We start from the raw sequence: 25727 nt of genomic DNA, 5'->3' as shown, positions 1-25727 counted from the left end.
TGAACCACAGAGTCAAAGAGGAAACTGGTACCTCCCCCCAGCTGAACCAGAAACTGCCAAGGACCCTGCCCAATATTTTCTATAGCTTTGCAAAGACAGCCCAGGATCTGAGGCAAGGTCAAAACTTTTTTTTTTTTTTAATTTATGCTATGTGCCTTTGGTATTTGGTCTGCATGCATGTCTATGTGAGGGTGCTGAATCACCTAGAACTCGAGTTACAGACAGCTGTGAACTGCCGTGTGGGTGCTGGGAACTGAGCCCCGGTCCTCTAGAACAATCACCCAATTCTCTTAACCTATATGAGCCATCTCTCCAGCCCTCCCGCCTCTGTATTTTGTTTTTCAAGACAGGGTTTCTCTGTGTAGCCCTGGCTGTCTTGGAGCTCACTCTGTAGTCCACCTGGAACTTAGAGATCCGCCTGCCTCTGGTGCACCACCAACACCAGGCTTCAAACTCTTTTAAAACATTCTTTAGTTAATGCATATGAATACACTGTCGCCGTCTTCAGACACACCAGAAGAGAGAGGGCATCAGATCCCATTACAGATGGTTGTGAACTCAGGACCTCTGGAAGAGCAGTCAGTGCTCTTAACCTCTGAGCCATCAATCTAGTCCCAGACTTCAAACTCTTAAAAACCAACCAATCAAACAAAAAACCACCATCTCCAACCTAATTATACAGAGGATTATTCTGCCCATGGAGACCAGAAGAGGGCATCGGACCCCTTGGAACTGGAGTGGCAGATGGCTGTGAGACACCACGAGACATAAAATAGTTATAAACCCTACAGTGGTTCCCTCCCTGGCAGTACTATTTCACATACATGGCTCAGACTGTTCAGAGGTTGTTCAGCCCTCACCCTTCCTGATTAGCAGTGAGAGAGGATCATGCCACAAGAAGAAAAACACATTTCTGCATAACTGCCTAAGTTCATGTGCTCCTCTCACTCTCCCCGACAAATCACTCCTTGCTTATTACTTTCTATAATTTAATATATGTAAGTGCTTTACTGGCAAGCCTCTCAAAAGAATAAATAATACTTAATGACTGCCTACAGTTTAATTAACTCGTGATTGAACTTCTCATGGACTGCCATAAACATTAAATTATACCCTTCCTCAAAGCCGCCATGCATAGAAATCTTGTCTGAAGCCTTAACTCTCCTGCCTCGACAATTCTCAAATTTCAGCAACTTTGTGCATTGGACACAGAGGTGAGAGTACCAGCCTTAATGCCTGGTTATAAAGTATGTTATTTTACAGAGCAAGGACGAGGTCTTAATTTAAATAAGATTGAAAATGTGCACAATGTCAGAACACCTCATTTACATTACAGCAGTCATTAAAGGCTCTGGGTCTCTAGTTTCCTCATTAGCATAAACTCGAGTATTACCACAAGGTTTCCAGCTTCTGCTCTGGCTTCTCATAGGAGCTGCCATTTCTGCCTGTGTGATGTTGCAAATAAATTTTCTTTTTGGCATGGCTCAGCTGTCAGGCACCTCTGTTCTATAATGAACCCATGAATTACATCTCCCTGCTCTGACATTGCTGGTCTCACACATCAAAATATTGTTCTTCAATTGTAATTTATAACTTAATTTAAATGTCCCTTTTCCTGTGACCTTTTTAGATCAAATGGCAGTGAGCCCGGCAGTTTCTACCATACCAAAGCACCGTTTACAATTACAGTCATTAGAGTCAACTACAGGAAAAGCCTCAGTCAGACTGCTTTCAGGCCAAATGTTTAATGAGTGTAGTCTATTAAGAACAATGTAAGATTAGAGTTTTCTGCTATCCAAAACGTGCTATATACATAGCAAGAAACAACAAACGTAACTTAGGAAGGGGGGGAAAGGAGGACTTTATAATTCTTTGTATGCTTTAAAAAATGATGTAAAAATTCTTCAGGAGTAGGTGTTCTGTGTTTGCGTGCATGTGTGGGGGTCACAGGACAACTGACAGCTCTCTCCTTCCACCATGTGTGCTCCAGGTACCAGACTCAGCATCTTGCCAGCCTGCTTCATGTACTTAACATTAACATATGTTTAAAACAGGCCTTGTCAAAATGTCTTCCTCTCTGTAACTCTAATAGATTCATTCATACTCCAACATTAGTAACTAAGTACGGAGTACAAACTATGATAAATATGATATATGTATAAATTACAAGATACATAAAATACATGTCAAAAAGCTACAATTGAAAATACAAGCCTCGCATTTGCCAAAAGGTGTGGGATGCACAGCTAGAAGCCTAGCATTTGGAAGGCAGAGGCAGGTAGATCTGTGTGACTTCAAGGCCAGTCAGGGCTACACAGTGAGACACAAACAAACAAATAATCCTGGCATGACTTTAATCCCAGCACTCAGGAGGCAGAGGCAGTCAGATTTCTGTGAATTTGAGGCCAGCCTGTCTGATCCTCAGAGTGAATTCCAGGCCAGCCAGGGCTGTTACACAGAGAAATCCTGTCTTAGAAGAACACAACCAGCACCAGCACCAGCACCAGCACCAGCACCAGCAGCACCAGCACCAGAAGCAGCAGCACCACCACCAGCAGCACCAGCACCAACATCAGCAACATCAGCAGCACCAGCATCAGCAGCACCAGCATCAGCAGCACCAGCATCAGCACCACCACCAGCAGCACCAGCACCACCACCAGCACCAACATCAGCAGCAGCAGCAGCAGCACCAGCACCACCAGCAGCAGCACCAGCACCACCAGCATCAGCACCAGCACCAGCATCAGCACCAGCAGCACCAGTACCACCAGCAGCACCAGCACCACCACCAGCAGCACCAGCACCAACACCAGCAGCACCAGCAGCACCAACACCAGCAGCAGCAGCAGCAGCAGCAGCAGCAGCAGCAGCAGCAGCAGCAGCAGCACCACCACCACCCCACTCCCAAACCAAAATCGACCAGCATGGAATTTATTTTGTTTGGTCACTGGTCCATCAGGTATGGCCACTTAGGTACTATTGCAGCTAACTTTGTCTAAATATACTAATGGGAGCAAAGAAACAATGGCAAAAACACAGAATTTAGCTGCTTAGAAAAGGCTTGAAGGAAAGGTGCTGTTAATTCTTACAAGAAAATGGAATCCTTGGGCAGCTCACCTGCTGTCGTGTTTTGGAGTAAACTCTGGCGCTGTACACAGTTCCACAGGAAGGACCCCTGCCCAAATCACTTTCTCCTACCAACAAGGCCCAAATGGTATCCTAACCCTGAGTTACACAGAAGAGAGGTAAGCAACACTTAGTGGCCACTGCCTTGCTGTGATATGAAGTAACAGACAGTGTTTATAGAGCCCACAACCCAGGAAGAAGTCGATGCTGCAGTCCCAGGCCTACAAAGCTCCATCTAGAGCTGCTCATGATGGCCACTGGCGCTTCATTTGCAGTGAACAGGTCTTGTAGCTAGAGGTGGGTAAGGGGAGGCCTGGAGTCAGCAGAGAAAAGACCCAACAGAACCAGGAAACAAAACCAACACCAGCCAAAGAATGTGGAGCGACTCTGAGAATCTGATCAGTGTGGTGGGACTAACCTGCCCGTCCTTAATCAACAGCAAACAGCACAGCCTTGGGAGGAGGTAAAAATAAGCAGCAGTTTGTCCTAGCAACACGCCAGGGTTGTACTCCTTCCCAAACACTACTGCGGTTAGAAACAAGCTGGTTACCATCTCTTGCTAAAGGGATTCTGAGGATGTGCTAGACTCATAGAAAGGAGAGCCTGAGCCAGCAAGAAGACTCTCAAAGCAAGCATTAAAGGCCGGCATGTCAACAGAGGCTGTGCAAGCCACTCTGCAAAGTGACAGTGAAGCACCTCTCCAAGTTGTGGCTAAGCTGAACCGTCTGGCTGTCTGCAGAGAAGCCTGGGTCCACACAGGCGAGGACTTGTATTGATGACACAGACAGAACTGGTCAAATATCTGTGCTTCCCAGAAACCCCTGGCTCTGAGAGACAGAGGAGTCATCTCACTTAAACCTCTTATTTTCCCAGCTGCAGAAAGGAAGAGAGAACCTGTTTTGGAAGGCTGCTGCATAAACATCCCTTGTTCTCCCTGATACTAAAAGATATTCAATCAAGGGCATCTGACTAGAGAGAAGGGAGTGGGGCAGCTCACAGGAAGCATTATGGGAACGTAAGCACTTCCTGGGACAAAATCCTTGAAGAAGCCAGTGCACCTACTTGCCTCACTTGGAGCACAGGGACGTAGGCTGCTTTCGTCTCCAGTCGGTGGACAGCTGTATGTGACAGCACAGACCTTTCCCCAAACTTCTGAGGAGGCCAGTTATCATTCACACACTTAACATATATAGTTCTTTTCTGAGAAACAAAGTCTTTCTTCCTGCTTGCTTGAATGAGTTCAGCCACAGCCAGTAGCTCCTTAGGGGAGAAGGGTTCATGAAAACTCAGCGACTGACTTTGCAGAGGATTCAAGGCTTGGGACATAGGATGGGTGTAAGAGGCCATGAAAGCTCCAGATTATGCATGGGAAGGACCGTCCTGTCCAGGTCCATCCAGAAGCGGAAAGGTTTCCAAACAAGTAGAGTGGATCTGGACCCTTGGCAGACATGAAAACACACATGCATTCATTCTAAGCATTCTCACAGCTTTGGAAACAACAAAAAATGAAATCCTATGCAAAAGGATACAGGGTGGGCTGGAGAGATGGCTCAGTGGTTACGAGCACCCGACTGCTCTTCCAGAGGTCCTGAGTTCAATTCCCAGCAACCACATGGTGGCTCACAACCATATGCAAAGAGATCTGATGCCCTCTTCTGGTGTGTCTGAAGACAGCTACAGTGTACTTATATATAATAAATGAATTAAAAAAAAAAAAAAAGGATACAGGGTAACAGGCAGACCACAGCTGTATCTACCTGGTGTGGCACAGGGAAAACCACTCATAACTGCTAACCTGCTCCAGAAAAAAGGACTCCCTGTGTTAGACCCACACTAGTGAAGAACTGTTGTGTAAGTAAGAAAACACATCTGCAGAACTTACTTCAAATTGCACAGCAGTTAATGCAGAACAGTTGCCGCCAATTCACAGCAGCCTTACCTGCAGTGGCTGACAAGCAATTTTAATGTGCAAATAATTATACTTAATGTTCTGTACATAACAATAAAATTATGGAACAACAACAACAACAACAGCACCCAAAGTGCTCCCACAGTAGCACATGTGAGGTTCAGCATTGGGAAAACTGGATGACAGCTCTTCAGTCTGCACAGTTCACCAGGCGTGAGCTGAAGGAACTGCTGTCTGGTTGTTAGGAAGGAAGAAACGAGCGTCTGTGTGAACGGTGCTCTCCAGCCTTAGAAATGGAGCTGCCTCACAGCCCTGAATTAGCAACCAGAAGTAACTAACTCCACAGAGACATACAGCCCTCTGCCTGCTAAGAACAGCTTTTCTGGGAAACAGAAGAGTAGAAGCTGTGGCCAACTGGAACTACAGTCACTTGTCTCCTAAAATGTTTGGTTAACTGGATCCACATCCCAACAATACCGAGTCAGGCTCATTCAGGATAACAATCAGGGCAGCAGGAGACATTAGCAGTCATCTACAAAACCTACAGTCAAGTCGGGGAAACGACAGAGAAGATGGCAGCCTAGCCAGTACACCACAGGCTGAGAGGCCAGCTGTGCCAGGCTGAGGGAGCCTGACAGAGGGGAAGGAAGGGCATGCTTTGTGAGCCTCAGCCTCCATGCCGTGCCACGTCAGACTCCCACCTCAGGAAGCCTCCAAGTTTGAGATGGACAGAGGTAGGACACAACTGACCCACCCATCAGATATTCTGGGAGAGCTGTAAAAGTTCAGCCTCTATTCCACCTCCAAGTTTAAATGATCATAAGTAAGAGACAGTATGTTTATTAGTTTGTAGATGATAACCACAGTCTAAAGAAATATGAGGATTAAATTTGCTCATTCATAAACACAAACTTTTGCCTAGCATGTAAAAAAAGAAATCAATGAGCATAGTGGTAGTGCACACCTTTGATCCAGCACTCAGGAGGCAGAGGCAGGCAGATCTCTGAGTTTGAGGCCAACCTGGACTACACAGAATGAGTTCCAGGACAACCAGAGCCACACAGAGAAACTGTTTTGAAAAGCAAGACAAAACAAGCAAATAAACAAAATAAAAAAGAAATCAGTGAGCCAAACCTTTGATGTCAACAATTAAGGTCAGATTCATTCATGGGGTGGGGTATGTGTGTAGGTAGGGTGAGGTGTGTGTGGGGGTCTGGGGTAGCCTTGAGTCACTCCTTATCAGAGCTGTGGTATGCTGTTTTAGGGAAGGTGCTCTGTTAAGACAACATTTTTTATGGAAGAATGGGTGATACTATGACATGGGAGACACTTGAAGACAGTAGCCTCAGTGAAAGAGACTAGTTCAAACGGCTGCCTATTATACAAGCGAATGAATGATCCTGAAGTGATCTTAACAGACAAATCCAGTGACAGAAAGCAGTGAGTGGTTGTCCAGGACTAAAGGATGTCAGTTAACGGAGCAGGGCTCCTTCACGAGGTGATGAAATGCTGACATTGACAGTGGCAGTAGCTCCTTGGATCTTAAACACATATTAAAACACAAACTGCACATCTTTTTGTTTTGTTTTGTCAAGACAAGGTGTCTCTATGTAGCCCAGCTATCTTCAAACTCAGAGATCCTTCTGTCTCTTGAATGCTGAGATTAAAGGTGTGTGCTGTCAACACCACCAGGCTCAAACTGCGCATCTTAAATGGGTGAATTATATAGAATTTGAATTTTATCTTAGTAACTTACTATTTTAAAAAGACAAGAAGGAAATGACAGCAGAACCTGGCAGAGTGATGCATACCCGTGCTCCAAGCACTTGGAAAGTGGAGGCAGGAGGATCTGGAGGCAGTCAAGGTCATCCCCAAGGCTAGCCCTGGTCTATATGAGACCCTGTCTCAACTTAACTACTGTGGTAGTTTTAATATGAATCTGCCTGGATACTGCCATACCTCCCACCATGACTAAACTTCTAAAACTGTGTTCCAGCACCAATTAAATGTTTTCCTTTATAAGAGTTGCCATGGCTGGGGCTATAGAGTTGGTGGTTAAAAGCACTGACTGCTCTGTCCTGAGTTCAATTCCCAGCAACCACATGCAAGGCTTATAACCATCTGTCTGCATTGGGACCTGATGCCCTCTTTTGGCTGGCATGTGTACGTGCATATAAAAAACTCATATACATAAAGTAAATAAATCTTAAAATCAACAACAACAGTTGCCGTGGTCGTGGTATATCATCGTAGCAATAGAATACAAACACCTACCAACCTCCTACAAAGAAAGGGGTAAAACATACTTGATGGAAGTTCATATGAAAAGTAGGGCTGGGACCTAGACTGTGGGGAGCCATGCAAAGAGCAAGACAAAGGCAAAGCCCAGTGAGCCTCCTGCGTGACAGAGACTAAAAATCACAAGACAAACATGGTATCACGAGTATCAATGTGGGCGGTTATGATCCTCCTATCCACGCCAGAGAAATCAGTCCAGATAAGCAAAGCTATAGCCTGCCTAAAAAAGATGGAGACATTCAACACTGAATTTAAATCCACCCTTATTTAATTGGGACCAAGAGTAAAAGATACCACTTACATTACAATGTCTTTACTGACAACATTACAACTATGTCTGACTACAAAGTAGCTATGTTTAGTAAATATCTTTATTCCTATTAATCCCTTTAAGTTTTGCTTATTACATCTCACTCCAACCTGGCCTCAAAAAATCTTTCTGCCTCTGTATTCAGGCTGTAATTACAGGCATGTGCACCACCAAGCCTGACCACAATAGTAAATTTCTATTCACTTCATTTTTAAAACTAAAGCTCAAAATGTTTCCAACAGGTCAAAGTATAACCTATGAAAGAGGCTGACATGTACACACTAATGTGCTGACAATCAGTTGAGAAGGTCTTGGGTATGCCACAAACCCCAACTACAAGGCGTCTGTCCACACCCTCTTCAAAGGAGTGACCAGCAGCACACAGCCCTGCACGCACTGACCCTGTTGTCAGCAGCACACAGCCCTGCACATACTGCACTGCTGCTGCACAGCCTGCTGCTGCATACACATAGGCTCATCAGCATTGATCTGCATGAGTTACTGTCCTCAAGTTTTTTGGATTTGCATAATAAAGATGTAGCATGTTAACTTTTTTCACTACCCTTTTTGACAAATCACTTCCCCACCCCAAAATCCTACATTAACACAAGTTAGCAATGACTAGCAACTTCATGTTGCCTTGTGTGGATAGGGCAGTAAGTACTACTAGGGAATGCCCATGAAATCAAAGTGAGGAAGAGTTGTTCACACATTGTCACAAAAGGGCCTCTTGTGGTACCTTATTTGGGACTAGAAATAGCCACTACCGGGTTGGGGATTTGGCTCAGTGGTAGAGCACTTGCCTAGCAAGCACAAGGCCCTGGGTTCGGTCCCCAGCTCCAAAAAAAAGAAAAAAAAAAAAAAAAAAAAAGAAAGAAAGAAATAGCCACAACCCTGTGGTGGTTTGAATATGCTTGGCCCAGGGAGTGGCACTGTTTGGAGGTGTGGCCTTATTGGAGTAGGTGTGTCACTGTGGGCTTGGGCTTTAAGACCCTCATCCTAGCAGTCTGGAGAACAAAAGGTGGAACTTGCAGCTCCTCCCAGGCCACTGATGCTGCCATGCTCCCACCCTGATGATAATGGACTGAACCTCTGAACCTGTCAGTAAATGTTGTCCTTTATAAGAGTTGCCTTCGGTTGGGAATTTAGCTCGGTGGTAGAGCACTTACCTAGCAAGCACAAGGCCCTGGGTTCGGTCCTCAGCTCCAACGGAAGGAAAAAAAAAAAAGGGAAAAAAAAAAAAAAAAAAAAAAAGAACTCCCTTTGCAGGGAGACATTTATAAGAGTTGCCTTCGTCATGGTGTCTGTTCACAGCACTGCAAAGCTAATACAAGCTGGGAGATGCCAGTGTCGTACATTTAAGATGAAAGACTAGAAACTCTCTAAGGAAAATTCTATAGATGTATTTTTCAGACTACAAAGGGTCAAATGAGGGGGGGGCTCTTTGGTTGGCTCATATGCAGATTCTGCCAAACCAACTTCATAATCCAAAGATCTACAGGATCAACTCTGACATAGCCTGGAGCTTTATTTGTTTATTCAACCATACAACCAGCATTGGCCTTCCCCTGTACCCACCAGGAAGCAGGGTAGGGCTCAGAAAACAAGAGGATTAGTTAACAACTGGTTGTTAACTCCTTTAGTGATCAAAGATGAAACACCACTCAGCTAATGGGAGCTTTTGAGCTTTTGCTGGAGCTGTGGGTGTGCGTGAGTAAACAAGCAAACATACACACACACACACACACACACACACACACACACACACACACGCACGCACGCACGCACGCACGCACGCACGCACGCACACGCACACACACACACACACACACACAGCTCTTTGGACTATGTAAAAGCTTCATCCACATGTCTAACAGCCAGTCACAGTTCAGGGAGCAAAGCTGTCCAGGTGGGGATGACAGCGCTGCTGCATGGCTATAAAATTTTACTTATGTAAATTAAAAAATAAAAGACGCTGAGTGCTGGAAGAAAAGGTAAACATAAAAATGGCAACAAATTACTCAGAAGTTTATTTTATTAAAGGAAGATACTATGAGCCTCATAGTATCGATTTAGTAAAAATAATTCAGCATAACAGATGATCTCTTTTGTAAATGGGCAGCAGCAGAGATGGCTGAATCAAACCCATCAGGATAAGAAGGCGCTTCTATGCTTACAGCATCAAATGTCGCACATCTACACACAAACTAACACTACCTAGGTCATAAAGAAACACTTCTAAAGGTATCAGTAACTTAGCAATCCTGAATTCAGAGCTCACACTTCAAAGTCATTATAAGCAGCACACGGTACTCACAACATTTGGGTGACTGATGTAGGAGGCTGGCATAGACAACCCAGAAAGCCGCAAGGCAGATGGGGACATGCAGTGGTGCTCTGCCTTAAGAACAGGCAGAACAAACCAACTACAGAGGCAAGACACAAAATGAGAAACTAGAGAAAGATGAAAACAGCAAAGAAAGTTGGAGAGCCTATATGAACATCAGACACAAGAGACACCAGGACAAAGGTACAAAGGTTAGTACTGGGTACAAAGAACTCACCCCTCCAAAGCACACGAGCGAGTACACCACAGTACTACAGAGGTCCATGTGCCCAAAACATGACCTCAAAACACTGTGAAAATGAGCAGGGTCTAGGGAGGTGCTAACAGGGGCAATAAGAATGTTACAATGGTGACTGTTATTTGGGCCGGCCTTCTATACTGTACCAATCAATAATCTTGTCAGTTATGAGACAGATGAGTCGGAGGGCAAACCTTCAGGGTCTTTACCTACTGAATAACACCTCTAGACCACTGCCCTTCAATCTTAACCTCTCCCCTCCTCTCCCTCTCCCTCTCCCTCTCTCTCTCTCTCTCTCACATACACACACACACTAGAATTAAAAACGTATGAGGCATTTTACCGAACATAAATCATATGCCAAACCAGTAAACAAACTGCAAAGGATGAGACCTTGGAGCTGGAGGGAGAGCTTGCTGGACAAGAGCATGCATTGCTCTTACAGAGGACCCGAGTACAATTCTCTGCACCCACATCATGTGGCCCACACCACTCTGAGGTCCATCTGCAGAGGACTCAGTCCCCTAGCCTCTCAAGACAGCGTGCTCCCATGTACACTTGCACATAATTTAAGAGAGCCAGGCGAGGGCAGAGCTCGCCCTTAATCATTACCAGCACTCCTCAGGAGGCAGAGAGGGCAGAGATGGGGGAAGGTGGGATCTCTGTGAGCTCAAGGACAGCTAAGGTTGAGAAACCCTATCTTGAACATGCACCCCCAAAATACAAAAAAAAAAAAAGGTTTAAAAGCATTAGGAAAAGCAAGATAATGAAAGCAAAAGCAGGAAAAGAAAACAGAAATCTGTGATAAAAGCAGTTATTTATCACCCAATATGTGGAAATTCGCCAGACTACACATCCAGCTGAAGGAAGCAAGTTTAGTGGAGAGTAACAGCAGAGTCAAAAGCTACTGTTCAAAAGACCGATTTGATAAATCTCTGCTTACAGTGATCCAGAGAAAACAAAGTCAAGGTCTCAGAAAAGACAGAAAGGCTGACAATTAGAAAGTCTATAGACATTAAAAATTAAACTCAATGAACTAGAGAAAAATAAGTCAAAATGTTTAAAAACACAGACTTACATATTACTAAAGCTGACCAACATGAAGTAAGACCTGTATCTATTTGTAATTTTATTCTTTAGATTGTCTTATTGTTTTCTTTTATATAAGGTACTTTTTTAAAAATATTTATTTTATGTATGTTTGTACACTGTAGCTATCTTCAGACACCAGAAGAGGGTATCAGATCTCATTACAGATGGTTGTGAGCCACCATGTGGTTGCTGTGATTTGAACTCAGGACCTCTGGAAGAGCAGTCGGTGCTCTTAACCACTGAGCCATCTCTCCAGCCCCTTATTGTTATTTTAAGTGTTGTGTGCACTCGCCACCTGAGGCCAGAAGAGGAAATCAAATCCCCAAGAACTAAGTTTCAGGAACTGGGGTATGGACATCGGGGACTGAAAGCCTGTGATCCAGAAGAGCAGCGAGTGCTAAGTCCATCTCCCCAATCCCCATAAAATTAAAATCAAGAACATTCAATTTTATTTACTTATTGTGCACGCAAGAGCACATCTGTGTATCGTATGTCAGCACAGATGCCTACACAGACGCCTGGGTGTCAGAATCCTTCACCTTACAGAAGAAGCATACTCTCTCCTCCTGACATGTGAGCCCCAAGAACCAAACTCAAGTCATTAGGTTTGGCAGCAAATGCCTCACCCACCGAGGCAGTCACAGGCCTACTTAATTTTTTTTTTATTTTGTAAAAATTATTTTATCAATTCTATTTTTGTATAAAGCACAGGGAGAAACCTGGCCAATCAATGTATGGCTGTGACCACAGGGAAGGGGCTTATCAAACTTCGAGAGTCCAAAAACAAACAAATGTGGCTTTTACCTGTCTATAGCAACTGTCCATGCTTTGCACACACCCAGGTCCAGCCGGTTAGGGAGAGGTTGCTGAACTCACTTCCTAAGCAGTTTTCTGCTGTCCCATCTTTCCAGTCAGAGATCTGTGGATGTGCAGACCACACTGCCCTTGGCTATGGTAGCCCTGATGTGTGATTTACTTTGAGATCTTTGGAAGCATTACCTGCCAACTCCTGCCTGAGTGGTGAGGTGCTCCTGAACTGCACTGCAGCACTGTACACAGCAGCGGTGGCACCCACCCATCTAAGGCTTGAGGTGCAAGTCTTAGTGTCTGTGGATGCGGCCCCCAGGACACTGGAGCCCAGCTCTCTGAGTCAGACACTGCCTTAGCCTGGACCTTCCCACCGTCCCTTCCAACATTGCCTCCAACCATGGTCTCCAGCGTGTGCTGCCCCACGCTCACTGCTCTCAAAGTCGCGGCCCTACTTAATTTTAAAATGATTCATAAAAAAATATTCAGATTCCATGACTTTACTAGTTCTTACAAACGTTTAGCAGTAAGAAAAACTATTTTACAGATTCACTATTACACAAAAATGAAGGTTCTCCGTCAACATCCCTCATGAAGCCATATATGAAGTTCTTTAAGGGAAACATTGACAAACAGCCCGGCATGTGGGGCATGCTTGTGATCTCAGCAGTGGGCAGGCAGAGGCAGGTGGCAGCTGCGTCTGCAAATCGAGTTCTAGGATAGGCAGGGCTACACAGAGAAACCCCATCTTGAAAAAATAAAGGCATATATTAACAAGTGGTCTGAGACAAGAGGGCTGAGAAAGTTTAATTCTATTGACGAATAGCTCATCACCATTTGAAGGCAATGTCTTCCAGCCTATCAAAACGGGACAGCCACTAAGTGATGACGATCTCATCAGATACAAAATGACCAGCCAACAAAATCAACACCCTTTCATGATAAGAATTCTCAGTGTATTTAAACAACAACTCTGTACGGCATAGGCTGGAAGCTGTCCAAAATCATCAGTGATTCCAGGAGAACGCAAGGAAGCTCAGATAACAGACACAGATGGAGCACCCACCTTTAATCCCAGCACTCAGGAGGCAGAGGCAAAGGCAAGTTGATGTCTGAGTTCAAGGCCAGCCTGCTCTACAGACAAAGTTCCAGGACAGACAGGGAAATGGGGAGAAACTTTGTATGCAGGTTTGAATACAAATGATTCCTGTGTTTGAATGCTCCAGAGGGAGTGGCACCATTAGGAGGCAGTGGCCTTATTGGAATAGGTGTGGCCCTGTTGGAGGAAGTGTTGAGGTCTCCTAAGTTCAAGCTCCACCCAGTGTGACACACAGTCTCCGGCTGCCTGCAGATCAAGATACAGAACTCTTAGCTCTTCCTCCTGCACCAGGTCTGCCTGCAGGTTAAAGAGTTTTTCTTTATATATACATTAATATTAAATTAATGAGGAAGTACACAGGTACATACGATTCTTTATTATTAGTGTGTTTGTTTGTCTGCCTATGTGTCCTGGACATACATGAAAGTCACGACTGTTGGAGAGGACCTAACTCACTTCATTTTAGAGTAGGCAGACATGTTGGACCGTAAGCTTTCACTTCCCAGAAGGACAGCTCAGGCTTCTCAGAATAACTGCAGACAAGGGGCAGCCAATCAACAACTGCCTCAACATCTGGCCAGGGCTGACGACAGTTACAAAAAGTCCCTCTTTCCCCTGAAGTAGGAACAAATAAACAAATATCCCATACCGTAAGCTTAACCAATCCTGATGAAGGTGCCCCAACCACAACTAGAAAACCCTTCACTGGCTTCAGTCAGCCATGCCGGCTGTCTCTGCAGAGTCAACAGTCTTGGTCTGTGCATACTACTCAAGCCTGGGGTCTTCCTTCATTGATTCTCAGACCCTTCCATGTTCACTAAGAAGACGAAATAAAAGAGGACATGAGCTCTCCAAAAGGATGGAGACGATGTTTATTGTACACAGGGGAAGAAGGCAGGCAGAGTAAAAGTCCAGGCTGACCATGGTCTGGACTAAATAGGACCATGAGAGGAGAGAGGGGAGAGGGAAACATGGCACCTGGGAAGGAGAGTTGGGGAGGGGTGGGGTGAGGTGAGCTGGGAAAGTGGCCAGCATCTGCTTTACTAGGTTAACAGGCACCTCAGCTGGGCCTCGTCCAGGGCTTTGAGAGCTAACAGGTGTGAGTCACCTGGTGTGGGTGCTGGGAACTCACTAACGAGCCACCTTAATGCATTATGTTAGACGAGACTCAGCACGTGAGCTCTGCACTCAAATCGAGTTCACGTGACCTTAGACTGTTACTTGACCTCTCTAAACTTAGATTCCTGTGCTTTAAAAAGGTGAGTAAAACTCCTATGGCCAGTATTCAATGCCTGCTCAGGAAGACAGCTCAGCAGCTAAGAGAACTTGCTACCAAGCCCGATAATCTGAGGGGCTTGTTGGTGGTGGTGTGTGTATGTATTTGTTTTTTAGATACAGGGTTTCTTTGTGTAGCCGGGCTGTCTGCAGACCAGGCTGGCCTGAAGCTCGAGATCCGCCTACTTTTGTCTCTTAGTGCTAGGATTAAAGGAGAGCACCGCCACCACCTAGTCAATCATCTGCGTTCTTAATCCCCGGAACCACAAGGTAGACGGAGAGAAATGACTCTTGTAGGATGTTCTCTGACCTCCACAACTGCACAGGTGGCACACTGTTCCTTCCCCACAGGATAAACAAATGTTTGTTTTTGTGACTAGGTTTCTCTGTAGTCACGGCTCTCTTGGGGCTTGGTTTGTAGACCAGGCTGGCCTCTAAGTCAGAGATCTGCCTGCCTCTGCCTCCTCCCCCAGTGTTGCTGTCTGCCACTACACCTGGCTGGTTTTACTTTTTTTTAAGGTAACAAGAGCAGAATCTCCTTCAGTGGGTATTGTAGAGATGACCAAAGATCATCGGTGCATTCAGGACCCAAATGAAGGAGGCTTCAGGAAAGACATTTGTTACTAGGAACCCATTTGAAGCGTCTCATAATCCTAGAGGTCAGAAAGATTAAGATACAGACCTGGAGTTGCAAAGTCTTTCCCTACAATCTCAGAGACCAGTGGCTAAGGCAATAATAATTTTTTTCGTGTGTGTGTATGTGTGTGTGTGTGTGTGTGTGCGCACACGCACGCATGTGCATGTACACACGCAACCCCAAGTATATGAATGCACACCATGTGTATGCAGGAGCACATAGATGTCATGTCAGATCAGATGAGGGCTTTGGATCCTCCTGGAACTAAAGTTACTATAAGAAGCCATGCTAGTGCTGGGGACTAAGCACAGCTTCTCTGCAAGAGCATCAGTGCTCTAGGTGCCGAGCTATCTCACCAAAAATTCTCCTGCTAATTTTTAATTTATGTCTCTTTATGTAATTTATTTTTATATATGAGGGTATGTCATGGGGAGGGAGGAGTTACAGGAGAGACTTTCAAAGCTCCTGCATAAGCAAGGACTCTGAACTGCAGAGCCAGTATCATTTCTGTATCCTAGCAACACCACAGTACCCTATAGCTTTGTCACACCTTGCTGCATGCTCCTCTTGTGCTCTCTAAGGTGACATCAGAGACTTACTGTGTTCAGTGCATTGAGAGTGGTGTCATCCCGAGACGCTGCGACACAGCCATCCTCTGTGGAACCTCCGTCACACATTCCTGCGAAGGCTGCCATGCTCCTTTGGGGAAAAGGATGGAGTTTCCTTGATCAGCACACATCAACATTCGAATACACAGTGATTTTTAGTCCTTTGTTTACATGTACATCTTCGGGAAGATTCCATTATTACATGCACATTATGTCAGTCTAACCCTTCCTCCCTAGGGACAGAAGTATGACTGCAACAGGTCTGTGTTACTTCTCTTGTTTTGCACATCCTTAGGTTTCAAATCTGAACACATGAAAAATTCTCTTTCTCACAGTCCTCCCCTGACTGTTATTTTTAAAGTATCCACATGTACCATTACCAGGCACTAAGGACTTCCAAGTCCCTGGACACTAGGCGGAATCAACTGCTCTCATCTACATACCAACTGCCTTTCAGCGAAACAACAGCGAGGAGACAAGGGCATGCGACAGTCACCTGGCTCATTTACACTGTCTCTTCTCTGCGCCACTGTGCAGCACTGTGGACTGCACGCAGCCAAGACGGAGCAGCAACCCCAAGCTATGCACTTCAATTCTCACTGCACATGGTGAGGCTGCGGGGGGACCCCAGAGCACTACTAAGGGGGCTCTGCCTGGACTCCGGCAGGAAGGGGCTGAAGTTTCTGCTCTGTCACTGGCATGTTTGAGTTCTACAGGATAACCACAGATGAATGTTCCCGTGTAGAGAAGCCACACAAACCTAAGCTGGGGTCAGACGCTCATCGAGAGGCACAGTACAGAGAACAGGAAGTAAAGTGAGGTGAACGACTCTCGCAACTGCAGTGAGCGGTGCTGATAATCACACAGATGGCTGAAGAGGCTCCTTCTGAGGAGGTCTAGGCCTGGTGTGCGGCTGTATCAAGAGGAGGGAAGCTGGGAAGCTATGTCTGTCGGGTATGAAGGACCACTAGGGCAGAGAGCAATGCTCAGAGTGAGACAAGGCCCCCCACTAAGGAGGGTAGGGAGACGTTTTACGGATACTCAGTCTGGGCGCCCTGTCCTAATTCAGAAAGCCTGGGCTAATCTCCCCTTACCTTGCTGCCCTCAAGTACATGAGGAGGTCACAGTCACTGACTCCAGGCATCCAGACAAGTTCCTCATGCTGAGTCACAGTGTCACCATCTGGAGAAGGAAATGGCTGCAAATCTGGAAGTTTGGCCTGTAAGACAGGGATGAAGAAGTCACCATCAAGGTAGGATACTGGAAAAAGTTATCACAGAAGCATCTTCTGGGCCTGGTGCACTGGTCCACCTCTTGAGCCTCTTTCCTTGGGCAGCAGGAAAGCTAGACTAAAACTGAACCATTGAAGTCACATCGAGACTGCACTGAAGGAGTAGTGAGCGGCTGCAAAGCTGACAGAATTGTGATCTAAAGGTCACATACACACAAATGGAGCAAACAAACACCAAAGTATCATCACCGAGTGAGTGACAGCTTTGAAGAAAACCAAGACACATCTCCACAAACACACTCACAAGCCAGACACATGGCGACTCACGGGACTGCACCTAAGGATGGTTATGTGCATGGTTAAGATAAAACAGAGCTACTGAAGCTAACAGTAGAAACAGTCTCATTAATGTAAATGGTGGAAACAGCATGGCTGAGGACTATGAGAGCTGCTTGTCAAGAAATGGGATGGAGCTCTCGGAGAGGAGAGTACTCTGACTTGCTCTGACTCTGCAAAGTGAGGCGAACGGTATGTGAAGAACAAGGCATCACTGTTACACATTACCCCAAATAATAACAGAGGCGATGAGTAGCCAGACTGAGTTATCAGGACTCCCGCCTGCACTGTGCTGAAGCGGGCAGGTAAGCGGGCAGGGACAAGAGGCTGCCATAGCTACCAGAGGCCTGGGAGAGGTCAGACACCTGCAAGGAATGTTACCCAACATTCCTATGTCAGCAGAGATAAACACGGGCATGGTGCTCTGATATTTTACACTCTGCTGACGTTGAAAAGCTCTCGCTCATATAGAGCTTAGAACAGAATACGTGGAAAAGAGCAGACCCTCAGAGTGGAAGCAAACGCTGGAAAAGCAGAGACATGCAATTAACCTGAAATAGTCTAACAGGCACATGAAATGAAACTCCACATGCCAGTCTTCAGTAGGCAGGTTGCTTATAGCCATGTGCGTGTAGAGGGAAGAGAACACGGTACAGCAAAGACAGGAGCAGACCTGCCCAGCCAGGAGGACACCCTCGTTTCAGGAACTCTGTCTCTCCCACTCCCAATAAGGAAATCGTCACTTTTCCCCCCATACAGAATGCCAGTTTTAAGCAAATGAAAATAACTTGTGGGAAACCTCTAGAAAGTATTTTGGGAGCATGTGATTTTTGGAGCCATGTGAACTTGCAGCAACGAGCCGATCCCTTTGCATCAGATGTGCACTGAAAGGCAGCCCTAGGAGTTGCCTTCAGCCTCCCTCCACTGGCCGGACAGCTCCCAGAACTGTCCGTGAAGACGTAAAAGTCCACGGCCTCTAGGGTTAATGTCATCAGCTCCAGCAGCAGCAAGATCCTGAAGAACCCTCGGGAAGCCTGGAGTTGCATGTCACAGGGGAAGACCAATTTTGGAGGTCTGAAGGAAGAAGTTTTGCTTCTATTCAAGAAGGGTATATTGCCTTGCTTACAGTCAAACTGAGTTGGATCACCGTTCCCAAAAGTAAAGTGTCCTCTTTGTTAGGAAACTTCCATCGTGAGACTTCAGATTCGCTGGTTGGCAAAGTTTCCTCAGTTTCTTCTGGGTTTGAAGTCCCCACCCAGCCTCTTGGGGGGAGACCCATTAGAGGTAGATGGACAGACAAGTCTTGGATAAGGAATCGGGAATGATCCAGTCTCACTTCTGGCCGTGCACTCACCTATACATTGTTTAATCAGGTCTGGGACTGCAAGATGCTTTTCTGGAACAGTGCCCGGGCTTCATTGAGTGTGTGCTGTTTCTCTTTGATGCTGTCCTCCATCTGCCCTGATGCTGCCTGCCATTTCTGTGCAAGCCTGAAAATGCTTCCCGGTAGAGGCCGAGGATTTCTTGTCAGGTTGCTCTGTCATCTTTGGACCCACTTGGAAAGGACTTCAGACCGGAAATCTTCACTTTAATGACTAATTTTCTGTTTCTGAATGCTGGCTATTCAAGTTTTAAGGCAGTTCTGGGTTTGTTCCTCAGTGCTGCCTTAAAAGCATCCACACTCTTGTCTAGTGATGCCACCATATGGCATGATCCAGGACACAGGTAAAGTATGGAATACGACTGAAGGTTAATACAGAATGTGCACGTGCATTGTTTTGGATACTCTGAGATACATAAACTCCTATAAAACTCTCATCTCCCCATATCTTGGTTGGCTGGCTGACTGGTTTGGAGGCAGGGTCTTGCCTCTGCCAAATGCAGACATTACAGGAGTGTGGCACTATACTAAGCAAAGTAGTGATTTTTCCCCATTAGCATTCCCCTTCATAGCATCTTATTGGGTGCTGTCAACACCACCCACCCACCAAGGACAGGGCTGGTTGTAAACAAAAGGACTCTGTCTTGGCAAACAAGACTGTTATGGGTAAACGAGCCTAAAGGTTCCTATTGACTGGAGAATCCCGCAGGGTCTCCTTTAGCTTAGCGTTTTAAGGACCTAGAATTCTGGGTCAGTGCAGACAGCCTGCACCAGCTCAGATTTCCACTCTGCCATAGAAAATCGGTTGGCTTTTCTACCACTTTGCTTTTCTCTCTGCAGCCCACCCCCACCCTATGATAGCCTTGGTAGTTTGATCCCCTGATAAGTCTTTCTGCCTACAGAGTGGTCTAGTTCTGTAGTTTCTCTGTCCCATCACTTACAGGTGCCATGATTAATTCTACTTAATATATAGTGACACACTGGGGTAAGATGAGAACAGGACGGGTCCCCATATGGAAAACCTGGGCTTTGTGCCCGCAGGCCAGGTCCTAGGGTGAGCTGATGTAACAATGGCTCCTTATTAAATTAATTAGACACTCTGTATTCTTTTTTTTTTTTTTTATGTTTTTTTCGGAGCTGAGGACCGAACCCAGGGCCTTGCGCTTGTTAGGCAAGCGCTCTACCACTGAGCTAAATCCCCAACCCCTATTAAATTAATTAGAAAGTACTATAGTTGGGGAACAGGACCGACCCCTGGGGAGAGTGCGACTAGAAACAGTGACCAGGTGGTCCAAAGGGAAAGAAATCGCAATGGCTTTAATGATAAGTAACGAGGTTCACTCTATCACAGTGACTCAGGAGGGGAAGGTGATTGGGGATAGTGCTCAAGGCAGGACTCTTTCTGAGGACATAGGACAAGGTGAACTGGCTAAGCATAGGCCGTGCATGGCAGCACTGCTCCTAACTCAGACAAGCTCTACCACACAGGGTGGAAAAAGGGAGGCGCTCAAACCTGGAGGACAGACCAGCTCTGAGAGCAACAGAAAGGAAGGAAGCCCAGAGAGTGAGTACTGTCTACTATGTATATAGAAGGAGGAGAGAGAGTAAAGGTAAGCGGGAAGAAGAACATCACCAAGTTTCTAAAGGAAATGTAAGAACAGACTGGACAGTCCTACTCGGGAACTATTTCAAGTAATGCTAAAACATTAATTTACTACACAGCCCTCAGGCCTCATGGAATATAATCGAAAGGCAAACAAAATTTAACAGCACACTGCTTCCAAGCACTGTGAGCATAACTCAGTGGCAAAGTAGATCCCAGGAACAAAGAACGCAAAAGGAAGAGGCCACAGCAGTGCAAGTATTGTTCTTCTGGGCCATAAGATAAAGGGACAAAAGCAATTAGGACAATGTCACCATACATGGGGAAAACAGATTTAGATGAAAGAAAAACAGGGTTAATAGAATGTTAAAAGTTTTCAATTTAAATTACAAGTGCCAAAATGAACTTACGTATATAGTTTTATATATACAGAGAGAGAGAGAGAGAGAGAGAGAGAGAGAGAGAGAGAGAGAGAGAGAGAGAATATATATCAGAGGGGAAGAGGAATAAGGGAGGGAGAAGTGGGAGAGTATTGAATATTGGAGATATTTATTGACTTGGGGTTCCCGGGGTGGCTCGGCAGTTAATAGCCATATGTTGTTTCTGCAGAAGACAGAGCTCAGTTACTCGTGTTGGCTCTCAGGAGATGCCACCAGGTACACCCAGGTATACCAGGTGTGGGCTGCCTACTAAAGCACTGCCTGCCCATCATCCCCTTTCCTACCTCCTCCATCCTTCCTTCTCCTGTTCCCCCCCCACTTCTCTGCACTTCACTGCCCCCACGGCTTTACCATGAATTGTCTGCCTAGCTTATGTCCACTTCCCTGCTTCTCCAGGCCCTCACCCATATCCCTCACCCCAATAAACCCCATTTATAACCAGATCTGTTGCCTGGCGTACGTTCCCAGGGGCACACCTTGTCATGGGCTCACCAGGTATCCCCTTACCCCATTATATTTTCTAACACTCTGCAAACAAACCATGCAGTGAACAATTAATTGTAACTCCAGTTCCAGAGGAAGTCAATGTCTTCTTCTGGTCTCCTGGGGCAACTATACCCACATACATATGTCCCCTGGACAGAAGCATATAACTCTAAATTGAAAACAAGTATTTTAAAAAAGAAATTACTGTTTTATTTTTGTATTTGTGGTGTGCATCTGTATGTATGCATTTTATTGCATGTGTGTTTGTGGGAGAACATGCAGAGATGCCTGAGGTTGATGGAGGAAATCCTCCTCAGTAGTTTTTTGATTTTATTAATCGAGGCAGGATCTCTCAGTCAAACCTAGAGCTGGCCATTATGACTGCCCTTGGTAAGCAGTTGCTCTGGGGTCCTCACCTCTACAGTCCTCCGCAGGAAGTACAGGCCATGAACTCTGGTTCCCATGGTTACAGGACAAGCACTGAGTTGGTATGTGTTTGTTTTTAACTAAACTGATTTACTTCTGTGTTGGTGAGGGTGGCGGTGTACCGCAGGGTACATGTGGACAGCACGCAGGAGTCAGTTTTCTCCTTCCACTATGTAGTGCTCAGGATTGCCATGTCACCAGGGTCAGGCCATCTAGCCAGTCAAATGGCAAGTATTCACAGAGCCATCTCCCAACCCCAAGACAGAACTTACTTGATTTGGTGTGAGATATTATAACTACATCTTTTATAAGAGGGTTTCTTTATCATTGCATTGTTTGTAATTAAAAAGCTGGATTTGTGAAGCATTTCAGTTACCAAAGGTAGGAGGTAGCATGAGGGAGAGCCTACAGAACAAGGCTCACCAACGCTGCAAAGTTTAGTGACATGAGGAGGCGGCCTCATGTTCCCACTTCGAAAATGTTATTATCTACCGTAGAAAAAAGCTAAAAACTTTAAGAAGGTGTGATGGTTTGCATATGTTTGGCCCAGGGAATGGCACTATTAGAAGGTGTAGCCTTGTTGGAGGAGGTGTGTCACTGTGGGTGTGGACTTTTAAACCCTCATCCTAGCTAGCTGCCTGGAAGCCAGTCTTCCACTGGCGGCCTTCAGATGAAGATGTATAACCCTCAGCTTCTCCTGCACCATGCCTGCCTGGATGCTGCCATGCTCCTACCTTGGTGATAATGGACTGAACCTCTGAACCTGTCAGCCAGCCCCCAGTTAAATGCTGTCCTTATAAGAGTTGCCTTGGTCATGGTCTCTGTTCAAAGCAGTAAAACCCTAAGACAGAAGGTAATTTGATTTTGGTACTCCAAAATATTTCTTAAAAAAAAATTTTTTTTTCCAGATCTGATATTGAATGTACATTTGACTCTTAAATGAAAGCACACAAACCCAAGCCAAGTAAATCTGCTTCTTTCTGGTTTTAGGCGCATCCTCCCCTAGCAGTCACCTTTTCTGTCGGGATAGGAAATAAATCTTAAGTCAAAGTCTAGTATGCAGATGCTGCACCTTGGAAACAAACTGTGGGAGAGAAAATGGGCAGAAAGTCCAACACAGGGGAAGAGGAGAAAGGGCAGGTGATGAGCGGCACGAGGAGAGAACCGGGTCCTGGATTCAAAGCACAGCTGCAGGGTAGGACAGCCTGAGTAGAGCAGAAGGAGAAAAATCTATTCCTTCGTGTGTCCTCTGATGTACACAGGCATGCATGCATATGCACATACATTCATGTATGTGCTCTCTCGTGCATGTACAAAATAGAGAACTGTAAATAGAAAGAAATCACAGCCCAATGATGATTTACAGTGCAATAGTGCATGCCTTCAATGTCAGCACTCAGAAGGCAGAGTCAATCTGGGTTACATATTGACAAGCTGTCCACCCTCTAAAATCAAACAAGGGGCTCAAGTTTGGTTCCCAGGCAGATCATAACTGCATAATAAGTACATTTCCAGGAGATCTCAGGCCCTCTTCTGGCCTCCAAAAGCAACTTCATTCATGTGTACATACCCACATGTGTTATAACAACAACAACAACAACACCAACCACCACTACTACCAGGACATGATGATGCATACCTTAAAATTCCCCACGTGGAAAGAAGGGCCAGGCAGATCTCTGTGAGTTCGAGACCAGCCTAATCTACATCCTAAGTTCCAGGTCCAGAAACTCTAGTCCAGAGCTAGGGATAGAGCAATGCAGGTCATAGGCAGAAAGCTTATTACTGAGTTTGTACAAGGCCCTGGGCACCACCCCCACAAATCCACAGTCCAGAGGCTGTCCTGGTCAGGCCCACCTAATAGCCCACTCCAGGAAGACTATCCTCAAACAAGACCAAAATTAAAGGCCCTGCTACTGTGTATTTCTGCCTTTGTCATAAAATGAGAAACATCTAGAAACACTGTCCCTCTGTTGGTTTCTGCATTTTGATAAATATGTCTGTACTGGCTAGTTTTGAGTGTCAACTTGACACAAGCTGAGTTATCACAGAGAAAGGAGCCTCACTTGAGGAAATGCCTCCAGGAGACCAAGCTGTAAGGCATTTTCTCAATTAGCAATCAAGGGGGGAGGGCCCAGCCCATGGTGGGTGGTGCCGTCCCTGGGCTGGTGGTCCTGGGTTCTATAAGAGAGCAAGCTGAGCAAGCCATGGGAAGCAAGCCAGTAAGTAACATCCCCCCATGGCCTCTGCATCAGCTCCTGCTTCTTGACCTGTGTGAGTTCCAGTCCTGACTTCCTTTGGTGATGAACAGCAATGTGGAAGTGTAAGCTGAATAAACCCTTTCCTCCCCAACTTGCTTCTTGGTCCTGTGTTTTGTGCAGTAATAAAAACCCTGACTAGAGGGTTTGGGGATATAGCTCAGTGGTAGAGCGCTTGCCTAGCAAGCGCAAGGCTCTGGGTTCGGTCCCCAGCTCCAGGGGGGAAAAAAAAACCCTGACTAAGACAACGTCTTTAATTTTTCTTTATTTTTCTCTCATCAAAGAGTTAAAATAAGTTCTGAAGAAATGTATGTGGCATACAAAAATGTTGAAAATCTAACTACAAACCAACCAACCAACCAACCAACCAACCAAATAACAAGAGAACAACTAAGAGACATCTATATCCTTTGTGGCCACACAAGGATTGCTGTGACTGTGATTTCAAGCACATTGGCTATCTCTCCAACACACAGTCCACTCAAGTGACAGGCCAGGGTCATCACAATATGCCCATTTTCCCTGGAGTTTAACAATGGGCACATGACCCAACACATGTCCATGTCAAACCACTGAATGCAGCTCCCATCTATGGAGAACAGAGACTAGTGAGGATAGCAACACGGAACGCCAGCAATGCTTACAAAAGGCCAGGTCTCCACTGACTAGGACAGCCCTGTAGGAAATGTGAACCACGGTGGCCAGAGTGCTCCCCCATCAGAGTTTCCTAACTGGAACCAGAGTCCTAAGCAGAGGAACCTTAGTGCACGAAACGGATGCCAGAGCACAGCTCACCCAAGATCCATCTGAAAAGTACCAGCCATCTTGTCTCTGAAGGAAAGCATGCTAGAATATTTCTCCTTCTTTCTAGTGGTGGTGGGAGTGGAACGTAGCCTAGAGCCTCACACACCCGAGGCAAGTGCTCCACCGCTGAGCAACACTGTCCTTTCGAATAAAGTTTGCTTACTTTATTTTATATGTGTGAGTACTTTTCCCAGTATGCAAATATGCAGTATATGTGAAACTGGAGCCTACAGAAGCCAGAAAAGGGTATCAAATCTCTTGGAACTAGAGCTATAGATGGTTGTGAGCCACCATGTGGGTGCCAGGCAACTGAACCTGGGTCCTCTAGAAGAGCAGTATATGCTCTTAACCAGGATCTAGCTCTTTGAATTAAAGTACACAGTAATTAAATGTTCATCAATGGATAAATTACTGTATAATTCCACATCTATGAAGAAGACAGTCAAGCTCTCTGACAAGGAGAGCAGTGGCTCTGGAGACTTGAGCAAGAGAAGAGGGAGTTCCTGCTTAATGGACAGAGAGGGTCAACATGACAGAACCGCTGAGACAACTTCTGGAAATGGGGTCTGTGACAGGTGCACAATGACAACACATTTATAATGTTATGGAACTATAACCTTTAACATGGGTAAACTCTGCAGCCTTTTTTATTTTACTTTTTGAGACAGGGTTTCAATACGGAGCCCTGGCTGTCCATGAACTCCCTATATAGACCAGGCTGGCCTCTAATCCAGAGATCTTTCTACTTCTGTCCCTTGGGTGCTGGAAACCTTTTTTTTTTATTTCTTTTTTTCTTATTATTAACCTTCAAGTTATGGTATAAAATTATGGGTTTCATTATAACACTCCATAAAACTGAAGGCTGCCAGACTATCCTCACTTTCTTCCTGTCCATCATCCCATCTTCCCACAGTTGCTTTTTATGTTTTAATACTTGGTAGTCTGGCCAGGAGAAAAGACCCCTGAGCTGGATGTAGTGCACATGCCTGTAACCTCAGCACTGAGGAGACAGA

General features: G+C 45.6%; 1 protein-coding gene and 1 pseudogene across 10 annotated transcripts in view; both read right to left on the bottom strand.

Annotated features, from left to right (window-relative positions):
* Positions 1–25727, bottom strand: part of Rere (arginine-glutamic acid dipeptide repeats) — a 331790-nt gene that overhangs the window by 90476 nt on the left and 215587 nt on the right. For all 10 annotated transcript variants that reach the window (XM_008764198.4, XM_008764201.4, XM_006239438.5 and 7 more), the window contains 2 exons: positions 16844–16968; positions 15741–15840 (listed from right to left, as the gene is read on the bottom strand). In XM_008764198.4, the coding sequence (XP_008762420.1) occupies positions 15741–15840; positions 16844–16968 (225 nt within the window). The remainder of the gene's footprint in view (positions 1–15740; positions 15841–16843; positions 16969–25727) is intronic.
* Positions 16975–21690, bottom strand: Lyrm1-ps1 (LYR motif containing 1, pseudogene 1; annotated as a pseudogene).

Source organism: Rattus norvegicus, chromosome 5 (assembly GCF_036323735.1).
Source record: "Rattus norvegicus strain BN/NHsdMcwi chromosome 5, GRCr8, whole genome shotgun sequence".
Taxonomy (NCBI): Eukaryota; Metazoa; Chordata; class Mammalia; order Rodentia; family Muridae; genus Rattus; species Rattus norvegicus.
The sequence above is the reverse complement of the archived record's forward strand: the minus strand, read 5'-3'. Positions and strand labels throughout refer to the sequence as shown.